Source organism: Phyllostomus discolor, chromosome 9, assembly GCF_004126475.2.
Source record: "Phyllostomus discolor isolate MPI-MPIP mPhyDis1 chromosome 9, mPhyDis1.pri.v3, whole genome shotgun sequence".
Lineage (NCBI taxonomy): Eukaryota > Metazoa > Chordata > Mammalia > Chiroptera > Phyllostomidae > Phyllostomus > Phyllostomus discolor.
Window position 1 is genome coordinate 94,149,340 of NC_040911.2, and position 24,039 is coordinate 94,173,378.

The 24,039-nt window shown below is 54.0% G+C and overlaps 1 protein-coding gene across 4 annotated transcripts in view; it reads left to right on the forward strand.

Moving 5' to 3' along the window:
- PKIG (cAMP-dependent protein kinase inhibitor gamma) overlaps nt 1–24,039 on the forward strand; it is a 72,239-nt gene that overhangs the window by 46,194 nt on the left and 2,006 nt on the right. For 2 of the 4 annotated variants that reach the window (XM_028524646.2, XM_036009868.1), the window contains exons 2-3: nt 4,658–4,727; nt 21,824–21,997. In XM_028524646.2, coding sequence (XP_028380447.1) covers nt 21,850–21,997 — 148 coding nt within the window. In that variant the 5' untranslated portion in view covers nt 4,658–4,727; nt 21,824–21,849. The remainder of the gene's footprint in view (nt 1–4,657; nt 4,728–21,823; nt 21,998–24,039) is intronic. The other 2 variants (XM_036009869.1, XM_036009870.1) reach the window with 1 other exon arrangement.

Consider the following 24,039-nt stretch of genomic DNA (forward strand, 5'->3'; position numbering starts at 1 on the left):
GGACCCAGAGAGCCTGTGGGCAGAGGCGCTGCGGGGTTCGGGGCTGTGGTTCCCAGCGGACAGCGCCCTCGCTCCCAGGGGTGGGTTTCCATGAATCTGGGGCAGGAAGGCACTCAAGGGCACAGAGCCACTGCCAACAGTCGCCAGCACAAAACCAGCCCGCACCCTGCCTGCCTACACAGGGAAATTTCAAGCCAAAGATTTAGGCTTTCTTTTGGATTTTAAAGGGAGAAATTATTTTTATTTCATTTCCCCCTTTTAAAATAAGAGCCATAAGCCCTGGCCAGCTAGCTCAGTCGCTTAGAGCATTGTCCCAATACACCAAGGTTGCGGGTTCAATCCCTGGTCAGGGCACACACGGCGGTGAACCAATGAGCGTGTAACTGAGTGGAACAATGAATCAGTCTTTCCCCCTCTCCCCTTATTCCCCCTCTCTCAAATTGATAAATAAAAATTTAAAAATGAAGCGAGGCGTAACTGCTTAGGAAATAAAGTGTACTTTTTCCCTTCCATGGAGTTTTTTAATAAATTGTTCTGCTTTGACCAAAAAAGAAAGTGACAATAAGTGCAGTTAACTGTCCGGTGTAAAGGTAAAGGGTAGTGTGCAACATAGTTCACTGCCGTTCTCTCTCTGCTCTCATGTGTTTCTTTGTTACTGTCTTTATTCTTTTTATTTTTCCTTAAAGTGATACATGTGTCATTGTAACTACCGTATTTAGCCATGTATAGTGCCTTCCTACATGTGCTAATGTGCTCCCATGTGCAATGCACACCCACGGTTTTGGCCTGAACTTTCAGGGAAAAAAACTTTTAATTTTTAAAAAATATTTTATTTATTTATTTTTAGAGAGGGAATGGAGGGAGAAAGAGAGAGAGAAACATCAATGTGCGGGTTGCTGGGGGCCTTGGCCTGCAACCCAGGCATGTGCCCTGACTGGGAATTGAACCTGCGATGCTTTGGTTCGCAGCCCGCTCTCAATCCACTGAGCTACGCCAGCCAGGGCTTGTTTTAATTTTTTAATTCAATTTTTTAATTATTTACATTTAGAAACAAAACCAATTGTCACATTCTAGGGTATTATTTTGCATACAGATATCATTGCTTTCTAGAGTTATACTTTTAATGGATAAGCATGAATAAACATTAAAAACATTTATATAGATACAGAGAATTAGTACTACCCATGTATAATACACATCATTATCTTTCTTTTTTTTTAAAGATTTTATTTATTTATTTTTAGGGAGGGAAGGGAGGGAGATAGAGATAGAGAGATAGAGAGAAACATCAATGTGCGGTTGCTGGGGGTTATGGCCTGCAACCCAGGAATGTACCCTGGCTGGGAATCGAACCTGGGACACTTTGGTTCCCAGCCTGCGCTCAATCCACTGAGCTATGCCAGCCAGGGCTACATCATTATCTTTCCCTCAAAAATGTGGGCAAAAAAGTGCACATTGTACACAGCAAAATACGGTAATTAAAAACTGGAAGCTTTGTAAAGGAAAAGCTACAGTCTCTCTGCTCCCTGTGGTCCCCGTTTCTGCCCTCCAAGGTGACCAGTGTTACCAGTTCTGTGTGTATCTGCCCGTACCTGCTCCAGGCTCCTGTATATGAGAGGATGCAGGGTTTGTGTGAGTATGTGGCTATTTGTTTCGTCAGAGTGGGATCACACTTTATTAGTTTGCAGGTTATTTTTCCCATACAAATACAGGTAGGTGTAACTCTAATTCACTCTTTTAATTACCTTCAGGGCTGTGGGTCTAGAGGTGCCACAATATACTCAGCCACTTCACCTTTGACAGACACTCAGGTTGTTACCTGTTGTGTTTTTTTCTACCAGAAATATTGTTGCATTAAATATCTTTACGTATACATCCTCTACTGGTGCTCTTATTTTTATAGGTTACATTTTCAAAAGTAATATTTCTGGGTCGAAGGGTATATGTATTTAACATTTTAGTAGATAATATCACCCTGCTTGACAAAGAAGTCTTCATTGACATTCTCCCCAAATATATATTAGTACTTCCATTTCCCTGAATCTACCAATATTAGATACTCTTTCCCTTCACCCTCCTCTTTCCCACTTACCAGCACCCCCTCCCCTCCATTCATCTCTGTTATTTATTTTGTGGCCAAGCTGATAGGGTGGGGGGTTTACTGTGTATATTCTTACTAGTGAGATTGGACATGACTTCATGTTCACTGGCCAGGTCATTAACTCTTCTGTGAGTTTCCTTCACACATTTTTCTTAGGAATTGTTTGCCTTTTTCTCAAGTTGTGGGAGCTGTATGTATACACACACGTATGTATATATAGATATGAGATATGAGATACGAGTATATGAGATATAAGATAAATATATGAGATATATATGTCTCAAGGATTCCAGATGCATTGCAAATGTTTTTCCTAATCTATTATCCATTTATTACATTTTTTCTACTAAATTTATAGAAATTTTTAAAAAAAAAAATCCTCACCTGAGAAGATGCTTGGACTTGAGAGAGAGAGGAAGGTGTCGGGAGGAGAGAGAGAGAGAGAGAGAGAGAAACATCAGGACAGTGTTCCAGCCAACTGAGCCACCTGGCCAGGGCAGAAAATTTTTATTTTTTTATTGTAAAATGTCTGGTTTTGATTTTTCTCTTCATAGTGTCTGATTTCTCACCTTGCTTAAGAATAATTTCTCCAACTCAAGTTATACAGATATTTTCCTAAATGCTCTTCTAATGTTTTTATGGGTTTTAATTTGGAACCCTCAGTCCCTGTGGAGTTCCTGTTCATACATCATGAGAAGTGGCAGTCGGGGTTTGTCCCAGAGACGCCAGCACCATTTGCTAATGAGCGGTCTTTTCTGCTTTGCCCTGAGATCCCACCTTTGTTGTAAAGAAGGTCATTCACCTGTCTGTATCTGGACTTGCTGTTCTAACCTGTTTGTCTATTTTTATGTTAATCCCTTGTCTTTTTATTATAATGTCTTTATAGTCAATTTTTGTTTTCTCATAAAATAAGCCCCCCGAATATTAGTTTTTAAAATAATTTTCTTTCCTGTTTCCTGGCTAATTTTTCTTAGATATTTATTATTCCATATGAACTTTAATTGTGTCCATTTTCCCCTTCAAAAATGCTATTGGTATCCTGGCTGGCATAGCTCAGTGGATTGAGCACGGGCTGTGAACCAAAGCGTCGCAGGTTCAATTTCTGGTCAGGGTACATGCCTGGGTTGCAGGCCATGACCCCCAGCAACCGCACATTGATGTTTCTCTCTCCCTCTCTTTCTCCCTCCCTTCCCTCTCTAAAAATAAATAAATAAAATCTTTAAAAAAATGCTATTAGTATTCTTATTGAAAATTAATTAAAATTATGTAGTAATCTTGGAAGAATTGACATTTTTGGATAATTAGCCTTTTCTACCCAGAGCATGCTAGCTGGTTTGGAATATATGCATTCTGTTTTTTAAAAGATTTTATTTATTTATTTTTAGAGGAGAAGGGAGGGAGACAGGGAGAGAAACATCAATGTGTAGTTGCCTCTCGTGCACCCCCTACTGGGGACCTGGCCTGCAACCCAGGCACGTGCCCTGACTGGGAATTGAACTGGTGACCCTTTGGTTTGCAGGCCAGCACTCAGTACACTGAGCCACACCAGCCTATTTTTGTATTTTGTTATTTTACTTTTAAAATTTCAATATGCCTCATTGATATTTTGTACAAAGTAAAACAGTATTTCCATATTTGTCCTGAGTAACCAAGAACCTTAAAAAGCTGTGACTGCACTCTCTCCAGTCCTCAGGGCCGTCACTGTGAAGCACGGAACGCTGTCAGGCTTGTCTTCGTTCCCTTGTCAGCTGCACTGCACTTGACGAGTGTTTCTTTAAATCTGCCAATACACTTACGGAGTTCTTTTCTCGCTGCTGATTCTAAAGTCCCACTGATCTTGTGTTCTGTTTCCCTTCCGTTGGCAAATGTTCCGAGTCTCCGAATGGTGAACTTGCTCAGTTTGTCTAGACACATCCTTTGCCCTCACTCCTGCTGTTTTGTAATTTTAGATAGACAGCTTGCATAGTGGCCATGGAAGTTGCTTATGCCTCTTTAAGAGTTTTCAGCCAGAACAGAAAGAGTTGAAGTAAAAAGGGGAAGTCTTTCGTTCCTCCCCCGCCCCATCTCCGGGTCTCGGGGCTGTTTTCTGTGTAGATACAAAAGTGTTATCTGCACGGTGCCATGCTTTTTTCTAAGTTTGTTTCTAGACAAACGTGCTCATACTTTTATTAAAAAGCGATAAATGGTACCATCTCATACTACTTTTTAACAGTATGGCACGCACGCCTCCCTCCACATCAGTGTCAGCGCAACGAACTCTCTCCCACTCTTTCCAGTGGCCGCATTGTCTGTCGTCCCAGTGGTGCGCCCTGATTTAACTCCTTCCCATCAGCATGTCCGTGGTCTCCCCTGTTTTTTGTCATTACCCAGTATGTGTCACCGAACGTCCCTTCGTTCACGTGACCCGTCTGCAGTACGGCCGGCTGGATGTCTGACCGGCCTGGAGGGCGTCCACACCGTGTTCACAGGCGGCGTCCCCGGTCTTCCCGAAAGGCTGTCCCGTTCACGGCGCCGGAGCACGGCTGGCTCTCATTTTCTTTTCTTCTGGCCCCTCAGAGCTTCCGCACGGACCAGTGGACGGTGGGCAGTCGGAGGAGATGCGAGTGGGCCAAGGAAACTAGACCAGGTGGGTGGTCCCGCCGACACACCGCTCTGCCGCGGCACCGGCACCGGCACCGGCACCGGGGGCGTTTGCCTGAAAACCTTGATTTCTGCTTGGAGAAAGACGAGACGAGGTTCCGAACAGAGTTAGAGAGGAATTTTGGCCCCACGAAGAAAGGGCAGGATAGCCCTTCTCAGAAGTCAGATGGTGTTTCACAGCTGTGAGTTATTTCCAGTCTCTATAGCGTCAGGAAGACACTGTACCTCTGGTGGCTTAAGAGAGAATGGTTTCTTTAGCCATCTACGTAAGTAGATAGAATCGTGCACAAGGGTTTCTAGCAAATTTGGGTATGATGTCAGCTTCCCTGTCTACCCGTTGTTCGCTGTAAAGCTATTTTCACGAAGACTCGGGCACATTCTGGCGGTGTGGACTCTGTGATAGGGGGACAGGAGCAAGCAGAGCCCAGCCCAAAGAATCAGGCACTGCCCCGTGGGCCGCTGAGGGGAGATGCCCTCTGGTTGGGAGCAACACACAGTTCCCGGAACACGAGTGGCCTGGAAGCGTGGCTGCCTTGGGGCAATGCTAATATTTTTATGGCATCTGAACGTTTCTGGTGTAAGTGAGCAGTTTTTAGCGGCCTCTCGACCTCCCCGTCTTCTGCCACCTCCCCGCACCCCAACTTGACCACCCCCTTTCAGCTCTGGCTCCTTGCAGTCAGGGCAGAATCTCCAGCCTTTGTTTTCCTGCTGGAGTCCTACTGGTCCTGGGAGCTTGGAGGCTTTCCAGCTCCTCTGAGCTCCCTCTCACGGCCCGGCCTTCCTCCCGCACCTCTCCTGAGAGTCCCTCTCCACTGGCAGCGCCAGTCTTGCCTGGCAGGCGGCTGCTCTGGGGTTGGAACGCCCCGGCTGCCTATCAGCAAGGCCTCTGGGCCCTGCCCCACAGTAGCTTCCAAACCACCAGGCTTGTGTCCTGTTCTGACTCAGTGCCCCTGGGGATCCCCTGGATGCAGATGTTGGCAGGCACTGGGACGCGGCAGAGTGCTCCCAGGCCTGTTGATCCGGCCGCGGCCGGCGCAGGAGGGCAGGCCTCCAAAGGGCCTCTGCTCCAGCTGCTGTGGGAACGAGCGACGCCAGAGCCCCGAGCCCTGAGAACGCTGGGGTTGTAGGAAGCCTAGAGCTGTTTGCTTTGTTTTGTTTTTTGAGTTGATTTAGAAAGAAAGAGAGAGGAACATCAGCTGCTTGTTCCACTTACTTATGCATTCATTATTCATTGGTTGGTTCTTGTGTGTGCCTTGACCTGGGATCAAACCCACAACCTTGGCGTGTTGTGGCGATGTGTGGCTGGGGTTTTTAACCAGGGCTCTGTGGTTGGCTTCTGGGATTTAGGAGCCCCCTGCAACCAGGAGTGCAGTTTTGTATGTACACACCCACACTTTTCTGGGTGTAGCTCTCCTCAGACGGCCGGCTGAGTTGTGACCTCTGAGCTCGAAGAACCACTGGTCTGCGGAAAAGCCATGGCGTGCGCACCCTCGGGCGCCAGTTGGTCAGACACCAGTGTTATGGGAGACGCAGCCAGGCCTCTGGGTTTTCCTGTTCAGCGGTGAACTAGCACACATCACCTAACATTCCCACAGCTCGCAGTCATCCCACGGGTGTTCCTGCTCCCAGTCATGAGTGGCACCCCCAGCCCGTTGCATCTCACCGAGCTCACCGGGGTGCCGAACACACTGTGCAGCGGGTGTTCAGGTTTGGGGTCTGTAGCTCAGGAGGGTCTCTCTGGGTGGCTCTGCCCAGAGCAGTAGCAAGAACAGCAGTGATGGCGGAAATTCAGTCTGGGTTTCCCCTGCTGAGAACAGCACCGGCTGCTTTGTACACATTACCTCATTTAGTCCTCTCGGACCTCTGGTGGGGCTGGTTCTGTCGCGTTACATATGGAGACGCGAGGCACAGAGAGACCCAGGAACTCTCCAGAGAGCTCACAGGTGATTTGTGATCCGAGCACAGGCGCTTCACCAGCAGACTTTAAAACTAAAGGGCATTTTTAGAAGAAAAATCGAGCGAGCAGAAAAAGTACGGGGCTGTGCAGTGTCGGACAAACAGCCCTGTGTATTTCGACGCTGAGAACAGCGCTGTGCTGTAGCAGGTTCTGGAAGGCTGCACTTACAGCAGTGCTGAAATCCGTAAGGAGAGGCTGGGGGAGGGAGAAGGGGGAGGAGGGCAGAAGGTGAGGGAAGGGGACTTGCCTTTGGGTGGTGAATGCACCGTGCAGTGTGCAGACAGTGTATTATAGAGTTGTATCATTCCTATATGATTTTGTTAACCAGTGTCACCCCAATTAATTCAATTAAAAAAAAGGTTAGTGGGTAGCACCTTAAGGCATTAGTGTGATATAGGAGAGTTTTTATTCATTATAATTCGAATGAGTTTTTTTCTTAAGGCTTTATTGAGATATAATTCATATACCATACAATTCGCTCGTTTAAAGTGTACAGTTCACCTTGGCTGGTGTGGTTCAGCAGATTGAGCGCTGGCCTGTGAACCTAAAAGTCACCGGTTCGATTCTCAGTCAGGGCACATGCCTGGGCTGCTGGCCAGGTCCAGGGTTGGGGACATGTGAGAGGCAACTGATCCATGTTTCTCTCGCACATCGCTCTTTCCCTCCCTGTCTCTCTCCCTCGTCCCCTCTTTCTCCCTCTCTGAAAATACATGACTAAACAAGTGTACACTTCAGTGGCCTCCATGAGTTCCCAGAGTTGTGCACCCCTCACCACAGTCAGTGGAGGGGCATTTCCATCACCCCAGGAAGATGCTGCAAGCCCTTCATCCTCACCCTCCCATCCCCCAGCCCTCCCCGGTCCTGGGCAGCCGTCTTTCTACTTTCTCCAGATAAGGTTTTCTTCCCCCCCGCCCCCCTTACATTGTTTTATTGCTTTTAGAGAGAGGGAGAGAGAGAGGAAGGGACAGAGAGAAACACTGATGCAAGGTAGAGGGAGACGTGACCTGCTTACCTCCATGTGCACGCAGACCAGGGATTGCGTGCGCCGGGGCCGGGGATCAAACCTGCAGCTCAGGCAGGAGCCCTGGCCAGCAGCTGAACCGCAGCCCTTCGGTTACGGGGCGACGCTCCAACCACCCGAGCCGTACCGGCCAGGGCGCTCCAGGGGAAGTTTCGGTACTGGAAAGAGAGTGACCGTGTGGGAATCTTGGTGGTCTGGAGCGAGCCATTCCCTAAGGCTTCATGAGACAAATAAAATTTGACCCAGTGTATTTTATAAATGATTTTATTGGCTAAGAAGCTACAAGCTCCAATTTGGGGTTGACATAAGCAAGAGATGAGTTTTCATTTGCCAGCATCCCCCGTCAAATAAGCTTTTCTCAGGGAACGTCTTGTAAAACGATGGAGGTTTTGTGGGCACGCATTTCTGCACTGGCGCCGGGACCAGTGGTGGTTCCGCGCAGGGTCTTTTTGTTGTCGGAGCTGCCGGCTCGGTTCCCGTCTCCGCCTCGCTGTGGCTGTTGTTGGCAAGGGTGCTCACGAAGACGCCGTCGCCCTTTGAGACCCTGGAGGCAGTGAAAGTAGGACCCCTCAGGCACCCAGGGGACGTGTAACCAGCCGCAGTTCCCTTGAGCTGTTTCCTGTGAGCAGAGTCCGTGTCCATCTCTCCGGGCTCACCACTCCGTCGTTCGCTCGTTCCTTTAGGGAAAACACTCAGTCGGCCCTGCGGTGGGCGCTCAGCAAACCCCTCCACAAGCCGTCCGTCCTGCACTGGCGCAGGATGTGGCCTTATCTGACCTGGGAGGGGGAGCCCTGTGAGCTGAGAAAAGCCGGAGAGGCAGGGAGCTTGGGAACAGAACAGATCTCCGAGGGGGACAGGACGGACGCTGTCCCGCCCACATCAGGGCACAGCCATCACCAGGACGCGCCGTCCTGGAGGAGGCACTGAATCAGGAACTCGGAAATGCAGACTCACGTCCCCACTCGGTCGCTGACTGGTCGGAGGGCCGTGCGTGACTCTCGCCACCTCTCTGAGCCCCACGGGCTCGCTCTTGGGAGGGTCGAGTAGCGCAGTACCTCTGGAAGTGCCCTCAGGGCCGTTGCTGGACAGGGTCCGTCCCGGCAGGGACTGGATGAGCGAGAAGGAGTGAAGGAACGTGCTGGGAATCTCAGCACCAGCGTCCAGCTCCAGCTGGTCAGGCGACTCGGTGGGGCGGGCGTGAGTGGGAACCAAGGAGACCCCCCTTTTCTTCCCCAGGCAGTCTCCCCTGCCACTTCCGCCCCTTTAAGCTCACCTTTTTCTGGGGCTTCGGCCCGCTCTGCTTCCCTGAGCCAAAGAGAGATGCCACCGCCGAGGCCTGGGACCTGGGACCTGGGAGGAGCCAGTCCTGGGTGTGAGTCTGGGCCAGTGCGCCCCAGCTGTGTGCACAAGGGACCTGCTCGTGCTGGGCTGCTGCGGAGCACATGGAAGACGACACGTGGACAGCACTTGTCACCAGGTCTCACACGCAGGACACACGTCCCATTCGAGGTGGCCGTTTTTACTTTGTCACCACCGTTGTTACTTATTTGGTCAGGAGCCAGGACCCAGGTGGCCATTTCAATCACTGGCTTGGGAGGGCGGATGTCCTGAAGTTCTTGTTTTGTCTGCTGGCTTTCTCATCCATTCATACAAGTCTATTCTGCATCTTCTGTGTGTCAGGAGCTGTGCCAGGGACACAGAGACAAACGGGAGAGGCAGGGGGCCTGCCCTCTGGGGTCTGCCGGGAAGGCGGATGTTGAGCAAACGTATCAGTACTTGCGTCAGGCCTGGCTCCCGGGAGACGGCCACACGTATTCTCTGACTACTGAATGCATTACAAGTGCTGCAAGAGGCAAAACAAGGAGGTCTTCTCTCCTGCTGGGTCAGAGAGGAGGGTGTTCAGGCCGAGGAATTCTGACCTGGGCCTCTGGGAGTCACACAGGACACAGGCTGGGCACTGGTAGGCCCCACGAAGGCTCAGAGCCTGGAGGTGGGGGTGGGGGCTGGAACACCGAGCCTGAGGTTGGGGTCCCGTGCGCAGTCGGTGAACGTGGGCTCCCCAACGGCACCAGGAACTTCCTCAAGGGCACGGCGGTGCTCTGCTTCACTGTCTTCGTGTCCATGCGTCTCGTCCCAAGCCTGGTACGCACTGAGCGCCAGATTTCATGGCCTGAATGAACAGACAGATTCATTAATTTTAGAGAGATGACACCTCTTCCTTCCCCACAGTGGGGAAGGGCGTGCTTGCTGTGGAATTCTGAGAAACTGGAGAGGGGCCCCAGAGCCAGGCGCCCGTCACCTCCAGTTCTTGGTGGTTGGGAACTGCCACCGTCACTCACTGTCTTCCGTGGCTTCTGTGGGCAGGAATTTGGGAGCAGCTTGGCTAGGGATTGCTGGATCTGTCACGCGGTTGCAGTTAGACCGTGGCTGCGCTGGAGCAGTTCGGGGCCAGTGCAGCTGGGAGCTGCTGCTGCATCTCTCCGTGCGAGCTTGGGCCTCTGGATGCGGGCCCTGTGGGGGGCTGGCAGGGTGGCTTCACAGCGAGGCGGGGGCCTCGGGTTCCCCTGGTGTGGCTTGAAGCTCCAGAAACAAGCCTGCAGAGGGCCAGCCTGGCGGAGGCTGTGTGGCCGTTTCCAGCCTCATCTTGGAGGTCACAGCAGATGCATTCCCTTAGTCCAGGGTGTCACACCCATTTTCCCTGGGGGCCACCTCGGCCTCCAGGTTGCCTTCAAAGGGCACTTGGAATGTCATTTTAGGGCTGTGTAAATGTAACCACTCCTTAATAGTTAAGTGAGAGCTCGGCACTGCCGCCAGGTAGAAACAAGGTGCCCGGCCAGATAAAACCAGGTGGAGGGCCGGATTCGGCCCGCAGGCCTCGTGTGTGCCACCTGTGCATTAGTCAGAAGGAGGTCACCAAGGCCAGCTCATTCAGTTCACCTCTCCTAGGAGGAATGTCAGAGAATTCCAGTCGAGTTTCGGAGCCACCAGAGAGGCCCGTTCACCCCGCATTCCACACTCGGAACCCCGGCAGTCCGAGGGGAGGAGCCTCACTGGAGGCGCCCAGTCTGGCATCAGCAAGGCTGCAGCTCAGACCAGGCCCTGGGCTTCGGCTGTCCTGCTTGGGAACGACCTCAGTTTCCCTTCCCGCCCCCCCCTCCCCACTGCGATGGGGACTGCCAGTCCCTGGGAACCACACCTTCTAGCCGAGCCCTCACCAAGTTTTCACGATGTGTGAGCAGCGGGAGACCAGGGCTGCCCTGCACGGGCTCCAAGCAGTGATTCGGCTGGCCCGTGAGGCCCCCTCCAGCGCCCTCGAGGGGGCGCAGGCTGTCGGGGACTGCAGCTCTGTGTCCTTGCCCCAGGCCCCAGGCCCACTCTGCGTGCACCCCACCCCGCCTCAGGGGGAGATGTAGCTGCTGGGGGGTCAGAGCTGTGAAATCTGTACCCCAAGTAACGATTTTACCACTGCTGTGAAGTTAGACAAAAAATAGAACTTGGTGGCACAATTCAGAGATGCCAACACTGCTACAAAGGTTCTTAACATCCTAAACAGAGTTTTGCGTGAGCGAGGGTAAAACACTCCTGGGCACACGTTTCCACCCGTATTATCGACTGTTTTCTTGGGACTGCAACTGCTTTCTTGTTCCTCCTTCAGGCATGCCTTATTACATGGTTGGGAACAGAGGAGAAAACAGGGGAGGGAAGGGAATGGACCCTTTTTAAAAGACCCTAATTATGTGCCAGGCATGATGCTAGTTCATTTCCGTGCCTCCAAGCCAGGTAGCGCAGGCTCCACCCTGATCCAGACTCAGTGGGCACGTGACCTGGGGCAAGCTGCCTCCCCTCTCTGTGCCCCGGCGCCCTCTTCTGGAGGACGGGAACGGGGGCGCGTCCTGCTCCGGGAGCTGCTGTGGGGTTGAGGTCTCAGCTGTAGGATGCTCAGTGCAGTCTCGGTGCAGCGAGGGCTCCACGAGTGCTGGGTCACCCCCCAGCCCCCTTTCAAGGCCCTTGTGACACCCTCGTTTCATAGCAGAGGTATCAGCAGGCAGGCGAGTCACTGAGCTGTCAGGGCAGAAGGTGGGGTGACCCCGCCATCCTTGCTGTGCCCACTGCACCTCGGAAGACTCCAGCCAGGCCTTCCTGGCGTGCTGTGGTGGTGGGCAGAGGGGTTCTAGGGGCTTTGCTCCCTGCAGAGCCCCCATGCTGGGGCCCTGGAGCAGGAAAATGTGAAAAGTCAAGGCCTGGAATCCAGGGATGAGGCTCTGTAAAGAGCAGGATGGCAGGGAATGTTCTGGGCAGAGGGAACAGTCTCGTGGGGACCCGGAGGGCAGGAAGAGCTTAGCTGCTTTGAGGAATTAAAGAGGGGCCAGTTTGGTCAGAGCAGAATGGGCCAAGAAGAGAGAGAAAACGAGGCAGAAGGTCACAGAGGAAGTCAGGCCAGAGCCATGTGGGATTTCAGGGGCTGGCGTGCACTTTGAACTTCACCAGATGTGGATGGAAGAGCATCTGGGGTTGAATGAAGCAGGGAGTCATGTGACCTGATGCCTGATCTGAGAGCCTCGCCCTGGCTGCTTGTGTAGAGAACAGAACGTGGGCGAAGGCCACGGGGGAGGCAGGGATGTGATGAGGGTGCTGGTGGGAAACAGAGCTGGTGGGGGGAAGGGGGCTCTGTTTTGCAGGTGGAAGTGACAGGACCCAGTGCTGGACTCTGTGGGATGGTGAGGGAGGCGGGGCCCCCAGGCAGCTCCAGGTTGCCAACTTGATGGAGCAACCTGAGCAGGGAGTGCCCCGCAGAGCTGGGGAGGCCGAAGGGAGCAGTCTTGTGACGTCACAGGCGAACTTGGACTCGTTGGTGAGATAGGGGAGGGGCCTGCTAAACAGGCAGTTAGATTCTCAAATCTCAAGCTCTGGTGATGGGCTTGTAGCCGTTTGGGAATTGTCTGAGCATCCTCTTTAGGGAAAGGTTAAGAATCCCGGGGAGTAAATAAACAGAAGAGGAGGGGGCTGGCCCTGAGGGCCACGCACACAGAGGTCCCTAAGGGGGGAGGCACTTGTGCAGAGGCCCAGGGGCTGTGGTGTCTGGAAGCCCCTGGAGGGACAGAAGGGTGTCCCTGGGGACTGGCGGTCTGGAAGTGGCTGCAGCACCCGGCCCTCACCTCCTCCCCGGGAGGACTCCCATGGCTTGTGTCCCCACTGCCCGCACTGGGGCTGCAGGTCTCACCCCAGCCCCCACTCCTCCCCAGGCCAGGGCCCTGCCTGGCTGTTTCCAGGCCAAGCCGCACTAAGGAGCCACTCTCTGAATGGACAGTCGGTACTGTCCTGGCAGGAGACAGGCGCCCCTCTGGTGACTTCAAGCTGGATGTGCCCCTAAGGCGCCAGGCGGAGCGTGGTGCCGGTCCCCAGCAGGCTGCTGCTGCAGCAGCCAGCACCAGCTGCCCTGCCCGTTCCCAGGCTCGCAGAATGTGCTTGGTCTGGGGCCCCGACGTCTCTGCCCGCCCATCGCGGAGACAAGCCATGCCTGTGGAGTGTGAGGCATGCCGGCGCAGTGGGCCCTGGGGCGGCCGTCAGCCTCGCACAACACCCCCTTCGCCCAGAGAAACCTCAGAGAGCGTCTGCCCCGCCCCCAGGGGACCTCTCCCACAGGACCGTGTCCCACTCCGCTTTGTGTCCTCTGCAAAACCGCCTCCTTTCTTTCTGCATGGTCTCTGCAAATGTTTAATTTTTAAGAAGGAAAAAAAAAACAGGAAATGACCTTTCTGGTATATTTGGAAAACAGTTGGGAGCTGTAATGGAATCCGCCTGTGCGCTGAGGGCTAGTGGCTGCGGACTTGGAACGGACTGTGTAGGTTTTGGCAGAGTCCGCAGCCTCTTCGGTTCGCAGAGCTGGGGGAGCGGGAGGAACCCGGGGGGGGGGGCGGGGGGTGAAGGCAGCTTCCTCGGGGAACCCTGGCAGCACCCGAGCAGGCACCTGTAGGAGCCGCAGCCTCCGGTCCTGGGCCGCCGAGGGAGTGGAGGGCTCTTCCCTTCTGACCCGGGCATTCGGGGTCAGCCAGGTGCCTCTCAGGGGTCCAGACCCCCTGAGGACGAAGGAGAGGGAAGGCGTGTCCCTCCTGTGCACCGTGGGGGGCTCGAGCTGAGACGGGAGACACTGGGTTGCCGCAGACCCAGGCGGTCTGTTGGCTCTGCCCGGATCGCCCTCCACCCACCTTCTCTGTAGATCTCAGCCCAGGGCCCCCTCCTCGAGAGGGCCTGCCCCGAGCGTGGGACCTTGGACACATCCACCCTCCGAGGACCCTGTTCTCTTCTTCCACAGATAGCACTCAGCACAGCCTGTGACGATAGACTCCTTTACCTGGTCGGTGCGTGTTTCTCCTTTCAGATTGTCAGAATGTCTTTCTAGGCTTCCGTGTATACCCCACACTGGGCACAGTGCCCGGCGTGTGGAAGGTGCTCGGGAAACACTGACTGAGCGGACAGAGGGACGGATGGAATGTCGGGACTAGAAGAGACTGAGCAATTATGGTTCAGCCTTCACTGTTCAGATGGGGGAGAGGCAGCTGGGAGAGCGGAAGGGACTCATCAGGGGTCACCCGCCTGCTTAGAGCCTGAGCCAGACCTCTGGCCACCGCCACGATGCAGGGCTGCGCACCCCTGGCTCCTTCCGCCCCGGGGTCTAGAGCATCCCTCATCCATTGAGAGTTCACTGAGCCTCAGCTCCGGGCCGGGCCTCTCGGATTACCGCAGTGTGCATGCCAGCCAGCTCGTGTCGCCGCTTCGGTGGCACCGACGCTGCACCAGCACCGGTGAGCACAGGAGAGCGACGTCTGAGTTTCGGCCGTCCGTGCGCCATTAAACAGTGAAAGCAAAGGAGCCAAACAAAAATGTCCAAAGGGCAGTTCTATTGATATCACCCGTCAAAAACGGACCATACCAAATGCTTTCTTAATCGATATGATCACTGCTTTTCTTCATATTTGTAAATGGGGAAAAAAAAAACAAGACGAAAACAGCTTTCTGTTTTAAACAAGAAGAAGGAAGGGAAGGAGGGAAGATGAGCATCTCTGGGAGGAGCTGGGGGCCGGGGGACGCAGGGCAGGGCCTGCCTCTGGGCGTGTCTGTGGGGAGGCCTCCTGCCCGCTCTCTCCCTGTCCTATCTTGTAAGTGTTACACCACGTGCACACACGTTCAAAAGTGACATGTTTTTAAAATACAGTGGATGTGTTCACTGTAAAAATTTAGAAAACACAAAGAGTGTTTAAGTCACTCATAACTGAGTGTCAGTATAAGTGATCACAGCGTTGAGATTCTTCTTCACTCAACAGTGTGCGTGAACGTCCCCCCGGGTCTGGTAGGGATATTAACGGCCACTGCGCGTGTCCATTCCGGAGCGCGTTGCAATGTCTGCAGCTTCTGGCTGCTACACATTCCACTGTGGCGAACATCTTCGTGCGTCTGTCTTTATGCACAACCTGGATGATCTTAGAATAAGTCATTGTGAGCTGCCTTAGCGGACCTACTGACTCAGTGGTTCAAGGGAACGGGGGAAAAAGTCGAGGCTTCTTGCTGCGTCTTGTCGAGTCACTCCCCGGAGAGGCCCTGCCCATTTACACTCTCGTTAACAGTCTGAGATGGCCATTTCCTGGCGCGATTTCCAGCTCTGAGGATTCTTTATTTCCACATTTGCTACTGGCTTTAAAGAGGGGAGAGTGAGGGAAGAATACAGATGAGAAAAGTGAATGAACCCTGTGCTGAGACGAGAGGCACAGCCCAGACCCGCCTTTGGGGCCCCGTCCCCTGTGAGGGGGGCGGGGGGCGCAGCTGGACCTCGTTGGCTGGGTTGGTGTTTTCCAGGATTGTGCTCTGAGCTCGGCACACTTCCCGCTTGGCCCCAGGAGCGCCAGCTTCCTGCAGCCGGCAGCTTGTAAGGTCAGCCGGGCAAGGGCGGGAGCCAAGGCCCAGGATGTCTGTTCCCTTGAGTAGATGGAGCTGTAACTTCATCCCACGGTGTCAGATCCGGGAGATACCAGACGACAGCATCAGCACAGCAGGCTCTGGGGCACAGGGGCCTCCCGCCCAGTCCCGGGACAGAGTCGAATTGTCGTTGTCCCTGCAGAAGGGGAGAGAGGGATGGAGGGACAGACAGGTGCAGATTTAACCTGAGGTTGTTTACTGAGCGTCTGCTTGCTGTGTGGTGGGGAATCTGAGTGTGGAGCCCGGGGGCTCAGCTCCCAGGACTGGGCCTTTCAGTCCAGCCTGGTGAAGACCCAGACGAAGCCCCGGCTGGTGGGGCTCAGTTGGAGCATCCCCCGGTGAACCAGAAGGCCGCAGGTTCAATTCCCAGTCAGGGCACACATCTAGGTTGCAGGTTCGGTCCCAGATTGGGGTGCACGGGAGAGGCAACCGACTGGTGTTTCTTGCATCAATGTTTCTCTGCCCCCTCCCCTCTCTAGAAAATCAGTGGGCATGGCCTCAAGTTACAATTAAAAAAAAGAAGAAGAAATCCAAATAAAAACCCTCATTCTCGTGGAGCCAGCATTGTGGTTGGAGGAAAAGAGCTCAGGAAACGGTGCTGGGAGATGGTGCGGCCTGCGCGGGGGGGGGGGGGGGGGGGGGGGGGGGGGGGGGGGGGGCCTGTCCCTCCCTGCCGGCAGCAGGAACCACGTGGAGGATGAGCCCGGGCGGGCGCCCGGGGCCTTTCTGAGTCACGGGTGCGCACTCCCCCCGCTGACCTCAGAGAGCTGTGGGGCAGCTGAGTCAGCGCGGCATGGGAAACATATGTAATGATGTGGGAAATGTTACCTTTCCTTAGTGTTAGAATCATGGTGCTTTTTATGCCGTTGTTACTGCTGCTGCCATTCATTCCCCTGTTCTGAAGCTTTGAGCAGTTCACCCAGAGGGAGAGTGCAGGGGTGAAACTGCTGTGACCTGCAGAAGGAACCGCCTCTGGGATTTCAAGAGGGTTTTTGTTGTTGTTTGTTCCCTGCTGAGGAGGAGCCGGAGCCCAAGGCTGGGCTGCCTCTTTCCCAGGAGGCAGCCGGGAGCAAGGCAGGCTGGGCGCGCCCTCTGCTGGAGCTCTGGGGGATTGCCCGAGTCGGAACGGAGCCCCGGAGGGCGAGGGGCAGAGTCCTGCCCAAGGTCCGGTGGCAGGACCAGGTTCACAACTCAGGGTCACCCTCTTCTCTCTACTCCTGGACACCTCCCTGTCTCCCATGCCTGACCTCTGAGTGCCCTGATGTATTTTTCAGGTGTCCCTTCTGAGCAAGGCGTTGTGAGATGTGGTTCCAGCCCTCCGTACTGGCCAGCAGCTCATCTCCCCCCACCCCCCTCCTTCTCTCCCTTCCCCCACTCCTCTCCCTCCCTCTCCCCACCTCCCCTCTCCATCCTGACCCCTCTGCCTCCTGCTCCCCCTCCCCTCCTCTCAGGTACACACACACACACACACACACACACACACACATCCCCCAGCATTCGCTGAGCCCCCCACCCCCGCGCTTTCAGGCGCGTGCTGCCGACTGACAGCAGCCGCCTTCTGGACTCATCACACGATAGCCTGAGCATGTGAGAGCTGCCGCCTTTACAAAAATACAGTCTTCGGAGTGAAAGTTCCCCTTAGTTGCAAAGAATCGCACTTGGCAGGGTTTTTTCCTGCCTGTATCTGCTCTTTCACCACAGAAGCTGGGTTTTATTTTAAACCTGTTTTGCAACCTACATTTTTCAACTAGCAGTTTATCTCAGAGCCCTTGCTGTATCAGTGCAGGTCCATCTGGCGCATCTCTTTTTCACAAGTACACTGTAATTCGTGTCGTGCCTGGCCTCCTGCTGGACACTCAGAGGGCCCCCTGCGGTTCGCCCGCTGACCACACGCGGTGAGCGTCCTCACACTGCGGAGAATGCTGGGGTTTTCCCTGCGTGTGTCTAGAACTGGGATTCACTGGACCCACCCCACGCAGGAGGACTCTGAACGTGTGCGGTCAGGCCAGCGGCTTGGACCCCCTCCCACTTCCCAAAGCAGTCTCTGCCAAGCGGCCAGGGTCCAGACGGTGCCCACGTGGTCCACTTGCTTTCAGAAAAATCGTAGGTGGTCAGCGAGAGACACTCCAGTCCCTCGAGCAGGTCACAGAGTTTCATGTAATAGCAGTGCTTGTTGGCAAGGGTGCAGATAAATGGGCAATTTATGTGCAGCTGCTGGGAAGAGAAGTTAGAACAGTGATGAATTTATAAAGTTCTGTACCTCATTTTTTCATCATCACAAATACAGTTGACTCTCGAACTGAACAGTGTGGGTTTGAACTACGTGAGTCCATTTACAAGTGGATTTCTTTTTAAGTGACCCACGCATTTCAGACCTGCACTGCTCAGGGTCAGCTGGCAGTAGGGCATCTGACTGTGCGGAGGGCCGGCTTCCGTGGTCCGCAGGTTATTGGCCGCACGGGCAGCCAGCACCCTTCACTATACCTCTGTGCCAGTCGGGAAGGCAGCCTTTTTTAAAAATATATTTTATAGATTATGCTATTACAGTTGTCCCATTTCCCCTCCCTTCACTCCCCTCCACCCTGCACACCCCGTCCCACCTACATTCCCCCCTTTAGTTCATGTTCATGTATCTCATGTTCTTTAGCTTCTACATTTCCCATACTATTCTTGCCCTCCCCCTGTCTATTTTCTACCTACCCTCTATGCTACTTATTATTCTCCATATCTTTTCCCCCTCTCTCCTGCTCCCACTCCCCTGTTGATAACCCTCCATGTGATCTCCATTTCTGTGGTTCTGTTCCTGTTCTAGTTGTTTGCTTAGTTTGTTTTTATTTTAGGTGTGGTTGTTAATAATTATGAGTTTGCTTTCATTTTACTATACATGCTTTTTACGTTCTTTTTCTTAGATAAGTCCCTTTAACATTTCACATAATAAGGGCTTGGTGATGCTGAACTCCTTTAACTTGACCTTATCTAAGAAGCACTTTATCTGCCCTCCTATTCTAAATGAGAGCTTTGCTGGATAGAGCAATCTGGGATGTAGGTCCTTGCCTTTCATGACTTGGAATAATTCTTTCCAGCCCCTTCTTGCCTGCAAGGTGTCTTTTGAGAAATCAGCTGATAGTCTGATGGGAACTCCTTTGTAGGTGACTGTCTCCTTATCTCTTGCTGCTTCTAGGATTCTCTCCTTCATTTTAATCTTGGGTAATGTAAGTATGATGTGCCTTGGTGTGTTCCTCCTTGGGTCCAGCTTCTTTGGGACTGCCTGAGTTTCCTGGACTTCCTGGAAGTCTATTTCCTTTGCCAGAATGGAGAAATTCTCCTTTATTATTTGTTCAAATAACTTTCCACTTGTTGTTCTTCCTCTTCCCCTTCTCGTACCCCTATAATTCGGATGTTGGAACGTCTAAAGATGTCCTGGAGTTTCCTAAGCTTCTCATTTTTTTGAATTCTTGTTTCTCCTTTCTTTCTGTTTAGTTGTTTCCTTCTTCCTTCTGGTCCACTCCATTGATTTGAGTCCCAGTTTTCTTCCCATCACTATTGGTTCTGTGTGCATTTTCCTTCATTTCACTTAGCGTAGCCTTCATTTTTTCATCTAATTTGCAACCAAAATCAACCAATTCTGTGAGCATCCTGATCACCAGTGATTTGAACTGTGCATCTGATAAGTTGGCTATCTCTTAGTCACTTAGTTGTATTTGCTGTGGAGCTTTGAGCTGATCTTCCATTGGGGGCATTTTGGTGTGTGGGGGGGGGGTGTCTGATCATGCCTGTTATGTATGAGGGGTGGAGCCTTAGGTATTCACCAGGGCAGGGCAACCTACTGGGTTGTCATGCTATATGTGGGGGCGGGGTCCAAGAGGGGACAATGGTGCTTGCTCCACTCTGTGTTGGATTTCAGTCCCTTCCACCACTCCCCCCAAGCAAACTGGGCCTTTCTGGTGCTGATTCCCGTGTGAGTGGGCCTGTGCACATTCTAGGACCCTGTGGGTCTCTCCAGTGAACTCTCCCATGAGGCTAGGAGTATCTCCCTGCACCTCAACCCCCACAGGTGTTTTCAGTCAGTGATTTGAGGCTTTATTTTCCTGCCCTACGACCCTGGGCTACGCAGTCTGTCTTGCTCCCCAGTTTCGCCTGGTTTATCTGCTCGAGAATGTGGGACCGCCCGGTCAGCCAGCGGCTTGCGTGCAGCACCTCGCTTCACAATCACTGCTTCGCTGGGTCTGCCCGTCGCCGTCTTGCACACCTGGGGTGCCTTGCACACCCAGTGGCACTGCTTTTTGTGCCTCGACCCCTCTCCACCTGGCCATCCAACTCCGCCCCACCTACTGGTCTAGATGAATGTGTCTATTTTAACTCCTTGGTTGTCAAGTTCAATTTCTGTCCATTCTGGTGGTTATTTTGTTTCTAAATTGTTGTCCTTATTTTGGTTGTGCCAGGAGGCACAGTGTGTCTACCTACGCCTCCATCTTGGCCGGAAGAGGGAAGGCAGCTTTGAAATGTGTCTTCAAACTATTTTCTCCTTCCCTTTAGCCTGTCCATTCTACTTCTAGGAACACCTCTAAGGATTTGCACAAAGACCTGCTACCATCTGGGATTGTGTGAGACTGGGAAGCTCCCCCACGTTCACTTCTAGGGGCAGGTGAAATTGTCGTGCACCCAAGTACGCAGGCGCAAAAGTCATCCGTAGGGAACCTTAATGACAGGTTCTAGAGTGTTCCAAATAGTGGGCTATAGAATGCAATGTGTAGTATGACCCCCAAACAGTTTTTAAAATCGATATGGCCCTTTCTGACATGCATGGTTCTCTCCTCTCTCCAGGCTCTGTGATCCATCAGCCACCAGGGCTGTTAACCGCTGTCTTAGCAGTTACCTCTAATGTCCTGTCTTCCCTTCCCATGCGGTACCCCATCGCTCTTCTAGGCTCCCCCTTGGAGGGCTCGCAAGCATCTCAAAGTTAATGCGGTTGAATAGAACTCGTAATCTTCACCCACCGTCACTCCCCAAAATACTCCTCCTCTGCTGCTCTGCACTTCAGCAGACCACGCTTCCGCCGTCTGCTCTCACCAGAAGGCTCACTCCCGTCAGTCGGACACCGAGGCCTGTCCATTCGTCCTCCAGATTTCCGCTAGAATCCGACCACCGCCACCTTCCCCCGCCCACCATCTTTGTCCTGTCTGACCTCTGCGGGAGCTCAGCTTTCCCCTTTTCCGGGCCCTGCTCCACCCCAACCATCTCTGAACGTGCAGATCCGCCGTTCACAACCTGGCCTCACACCGCAGGACCGAGCTGCGGATGTGGCCGGCCCCTCCCAGCTCCTCCGGGTACTAGGTGCCCCTGCCCTCCCTCCCCGTCCTCCAGCTCGGTGCATGCATCCCTCTCGGAGCCTTCACACTTGCTGTTCCCCACGCAATAGCGCTCTTCCCTCAACTCCTTGTCTTGGTGACACCTGCTCCTCCTCGAATCGCTGGCCCGGGCCTTGGTCAGGCCCCGGCAGTTACCCAGTGCCCTGCCTTCTCCCTAGAAGCCCGAGCACCCTGGTGATTAGAGGTGCGAGGTGGCGGAGGTGGCCAAAGGCGGCTGAAGGCAAGAACTGTGGCTGACCCATGCATTCCTGCATCTGCAGCACTGTGCCAGTGCCTGGCACGGATTTTTATGTTTTTGAGATTTATTTTTAGAGAGGGGGAAAGGGGGAGGGGGGAGAGAGAGAAAAAAAAAAACACTGATCAGTTGCCTCTTGCACACACCCCAGCCAGGGACTGGCCAGAAACCCAGGCATGTGTCCTGGCTGGGATTGAACCGGCGACCTTTTGCTTTGTAGGACGATGCTCAACCGATGAGCCCCTGTGGGTCAGGGCTGGCACGTGATAGCGACGAATGTGGAGATATTTATCAATAATAACTTGACTCAAAGACAAAGATGTTCTTTAAACATCGGTGGTTTTCTGGGTGTGAAATTTCAGGGACATTGTGCCCTTTGCAGCTTTTCCGTGCTTTCTGCTTTGTCTTCAGTGGTCATGGCCGTGACTGCCATTCTGTCGGAACATTCCGGTACTGGGGGCCAGAGCTGTGCCCTCCCTGTGGGGTACACCTGGACGCCCCTGCTGCCCTCCTGCCCTTGTCCCCACAGGCCTGAAGAGCGATGCGACAGGCGTGATGGAGGTCGAGTCCTCCTACTCGGACTTCATCTCCTGTGACCGGACCGGCCGTCGGAATGCGGTCCCTGACATCCAGGGGGACTCCGAGGCCGTGAGCGTGAGGAAGCTGGCCGGAGACATGGGCGAGCTGGCACTGGAGGGGGCAGGTCAGAACCCCTTCAGCACTCGGCAGGTCCCCCTGACTCCCCGAGGGCACAGCCCCATGCAGCCCGGTGGCTGCCGCCCCATGCCCTGGCTCAGATACCAGGTGCTGAGGAGGGCTTTCCCTGGTGGCTGTCATTGGCCCTCCCTAATCACATGACTCCTCGGCTCTCTGGCGGGGTCTCCTGGGTTTAAATCCGAGCTCCAGGAGAGCCAGGCCTTCCGTTATGCCGGCAGGAGCAGGTGTGTGGAAACCACAGGCTGAGTGAGTGATTGGAGAAAGCCGCACCTGCGGTCCCCTCTGTGCTGCCTGTGGGGCCCCCACCTCCTCCCTCCCTCTGCCCTTCTGTCCCCCCACCGCCCCTTCCCTCCTTGCTTTCTCCCCTGCCCCTCCCCCTCCCGACTACAGAACAGAGGAGACTGTGGGGACCAGCAGCCAAGACTATCGTGTTTCTTATCTGGACAAATAGGCCCAGAGGAGCTGGGTGGCTTGCTCAGGGTCACCAGCAAGTGAGCCCAGAGTGAGAGCAGGGCTGCCCCCAGCACCCCGTCCCGGGAACCACGCCCCCCGCCACCGTCTGCATTCTGCCCGCCCTCCTGGTCGTGCGGCCCACACTGCCCCTCCCCCACCCCTGGGCGCAGGTGCCTCCACGGGCACCTGCTCACCTCCCCGGCCCCCCTCGTCTCCCCCCTTGGTGCCTCTGATCCAGCCGGAGGAAAGCATTTCTATCTCTTTTTTAACATCTACTTAAATATAAATGTATTTATTCATTACTTATTGGTTCCACACAACTGCGCACCGAACCATCAGGAATCAAACAGGTGACCTTTTGCTTTGGGGATGACACCCAGCCGAGCCACACCGGCCATGGCAGCACCTCTGTTTCTTGAAAGCCCCTTGTGGGGCTGAGCACGCTGCGCCCTCTGTCTGGCTCTCCCTGCCCGCCCCTGCCTGGCTCATTCTCAGAAGCCCCACTGCTCTGCTGCGAGGCCTCCCTGACCGCATCCCCCTGGGGCGGGGGAGGTGCATCTTCGCCCCGCCCCCAGAACCACCCTGAGCCCAGCACCCCTCTCTAGGCTGTGAGCTTCTCCCGCACGCACGGGATCTGTCCTGTGTCCTTGGTGCCTGGCAGCATTCAGAACATGGTAGAGGTGCCTGGTCCGTGGCCATTCTCTGTGCAGCCGAAAGCCCAGCTGCCGCTGGGGCATGCTGCCAGGGGGCTCGTGCTTGGGGCTGCTGTGTCCTCAGCTCTGAACTGTCTCTCCCTCTGCGCCAGCGGCTGCAGCCCCTCGTCCGTGGACCCAGTCCCTTCCAACACCTGTTTCCCCTCCAGTTCGAAATCTCTGAAGCGTCTGGGTTCAAAGGTGCATGACATTTCTGCAGAAGTTCTCTCTCTGACCTGTAGTGACCTGGATTGCATAGGCTGCATGCAGTCTTTTTTTTTTTAATCCTCACCCACCCAAGGATGTTTTTATTGAGTTTTAGAGAGAGAGAGAGAAACACTGTACGGGTGGAAAAAACACTGATCAGTTGCCACCTGTATGTGCCCCAACTGGGGATCAAACCCATACCCTTTCTGGTGTGCATGGCATTGCTCCACCCGAGCCGCCTGGCCAGGGTGGCTGCCTGACACTCGGAAGGGGCCCTGAGAAAGGCACAGCACTCACTGCAAGGAAGCGAGGCGCTCAGGGTGGAGCGCAGGCCAGACCGGCCAAGGAGCCCTCCTCCGGCGGGCCTCACGCTGAGAGCTGCCCCAGCGGGCCTGCGGGCTGTGCTGCCCTGCAGACGACTGAGGGAGTGGGAGCCCACACGGTCTGGGTCCGAGGGCCTGGCTCCGTATCTCTGTGCTTAAAGCTTCCCGGCAGGCTGATGCGCAGCATGCTGTGTGCAAACCTTTGCCTTCCCTGGTGCTTCCTCATGCGGGGACACAGACATTCCCTTATTTGGTCTTATAGTGAGAGAGAAACAACAGCAAGGCGTGAAGGAGTCAGCACACTGCCAGGCAGTGTGTGATCAAGAACATTTTCAGATGGCGCTCTGAAACTG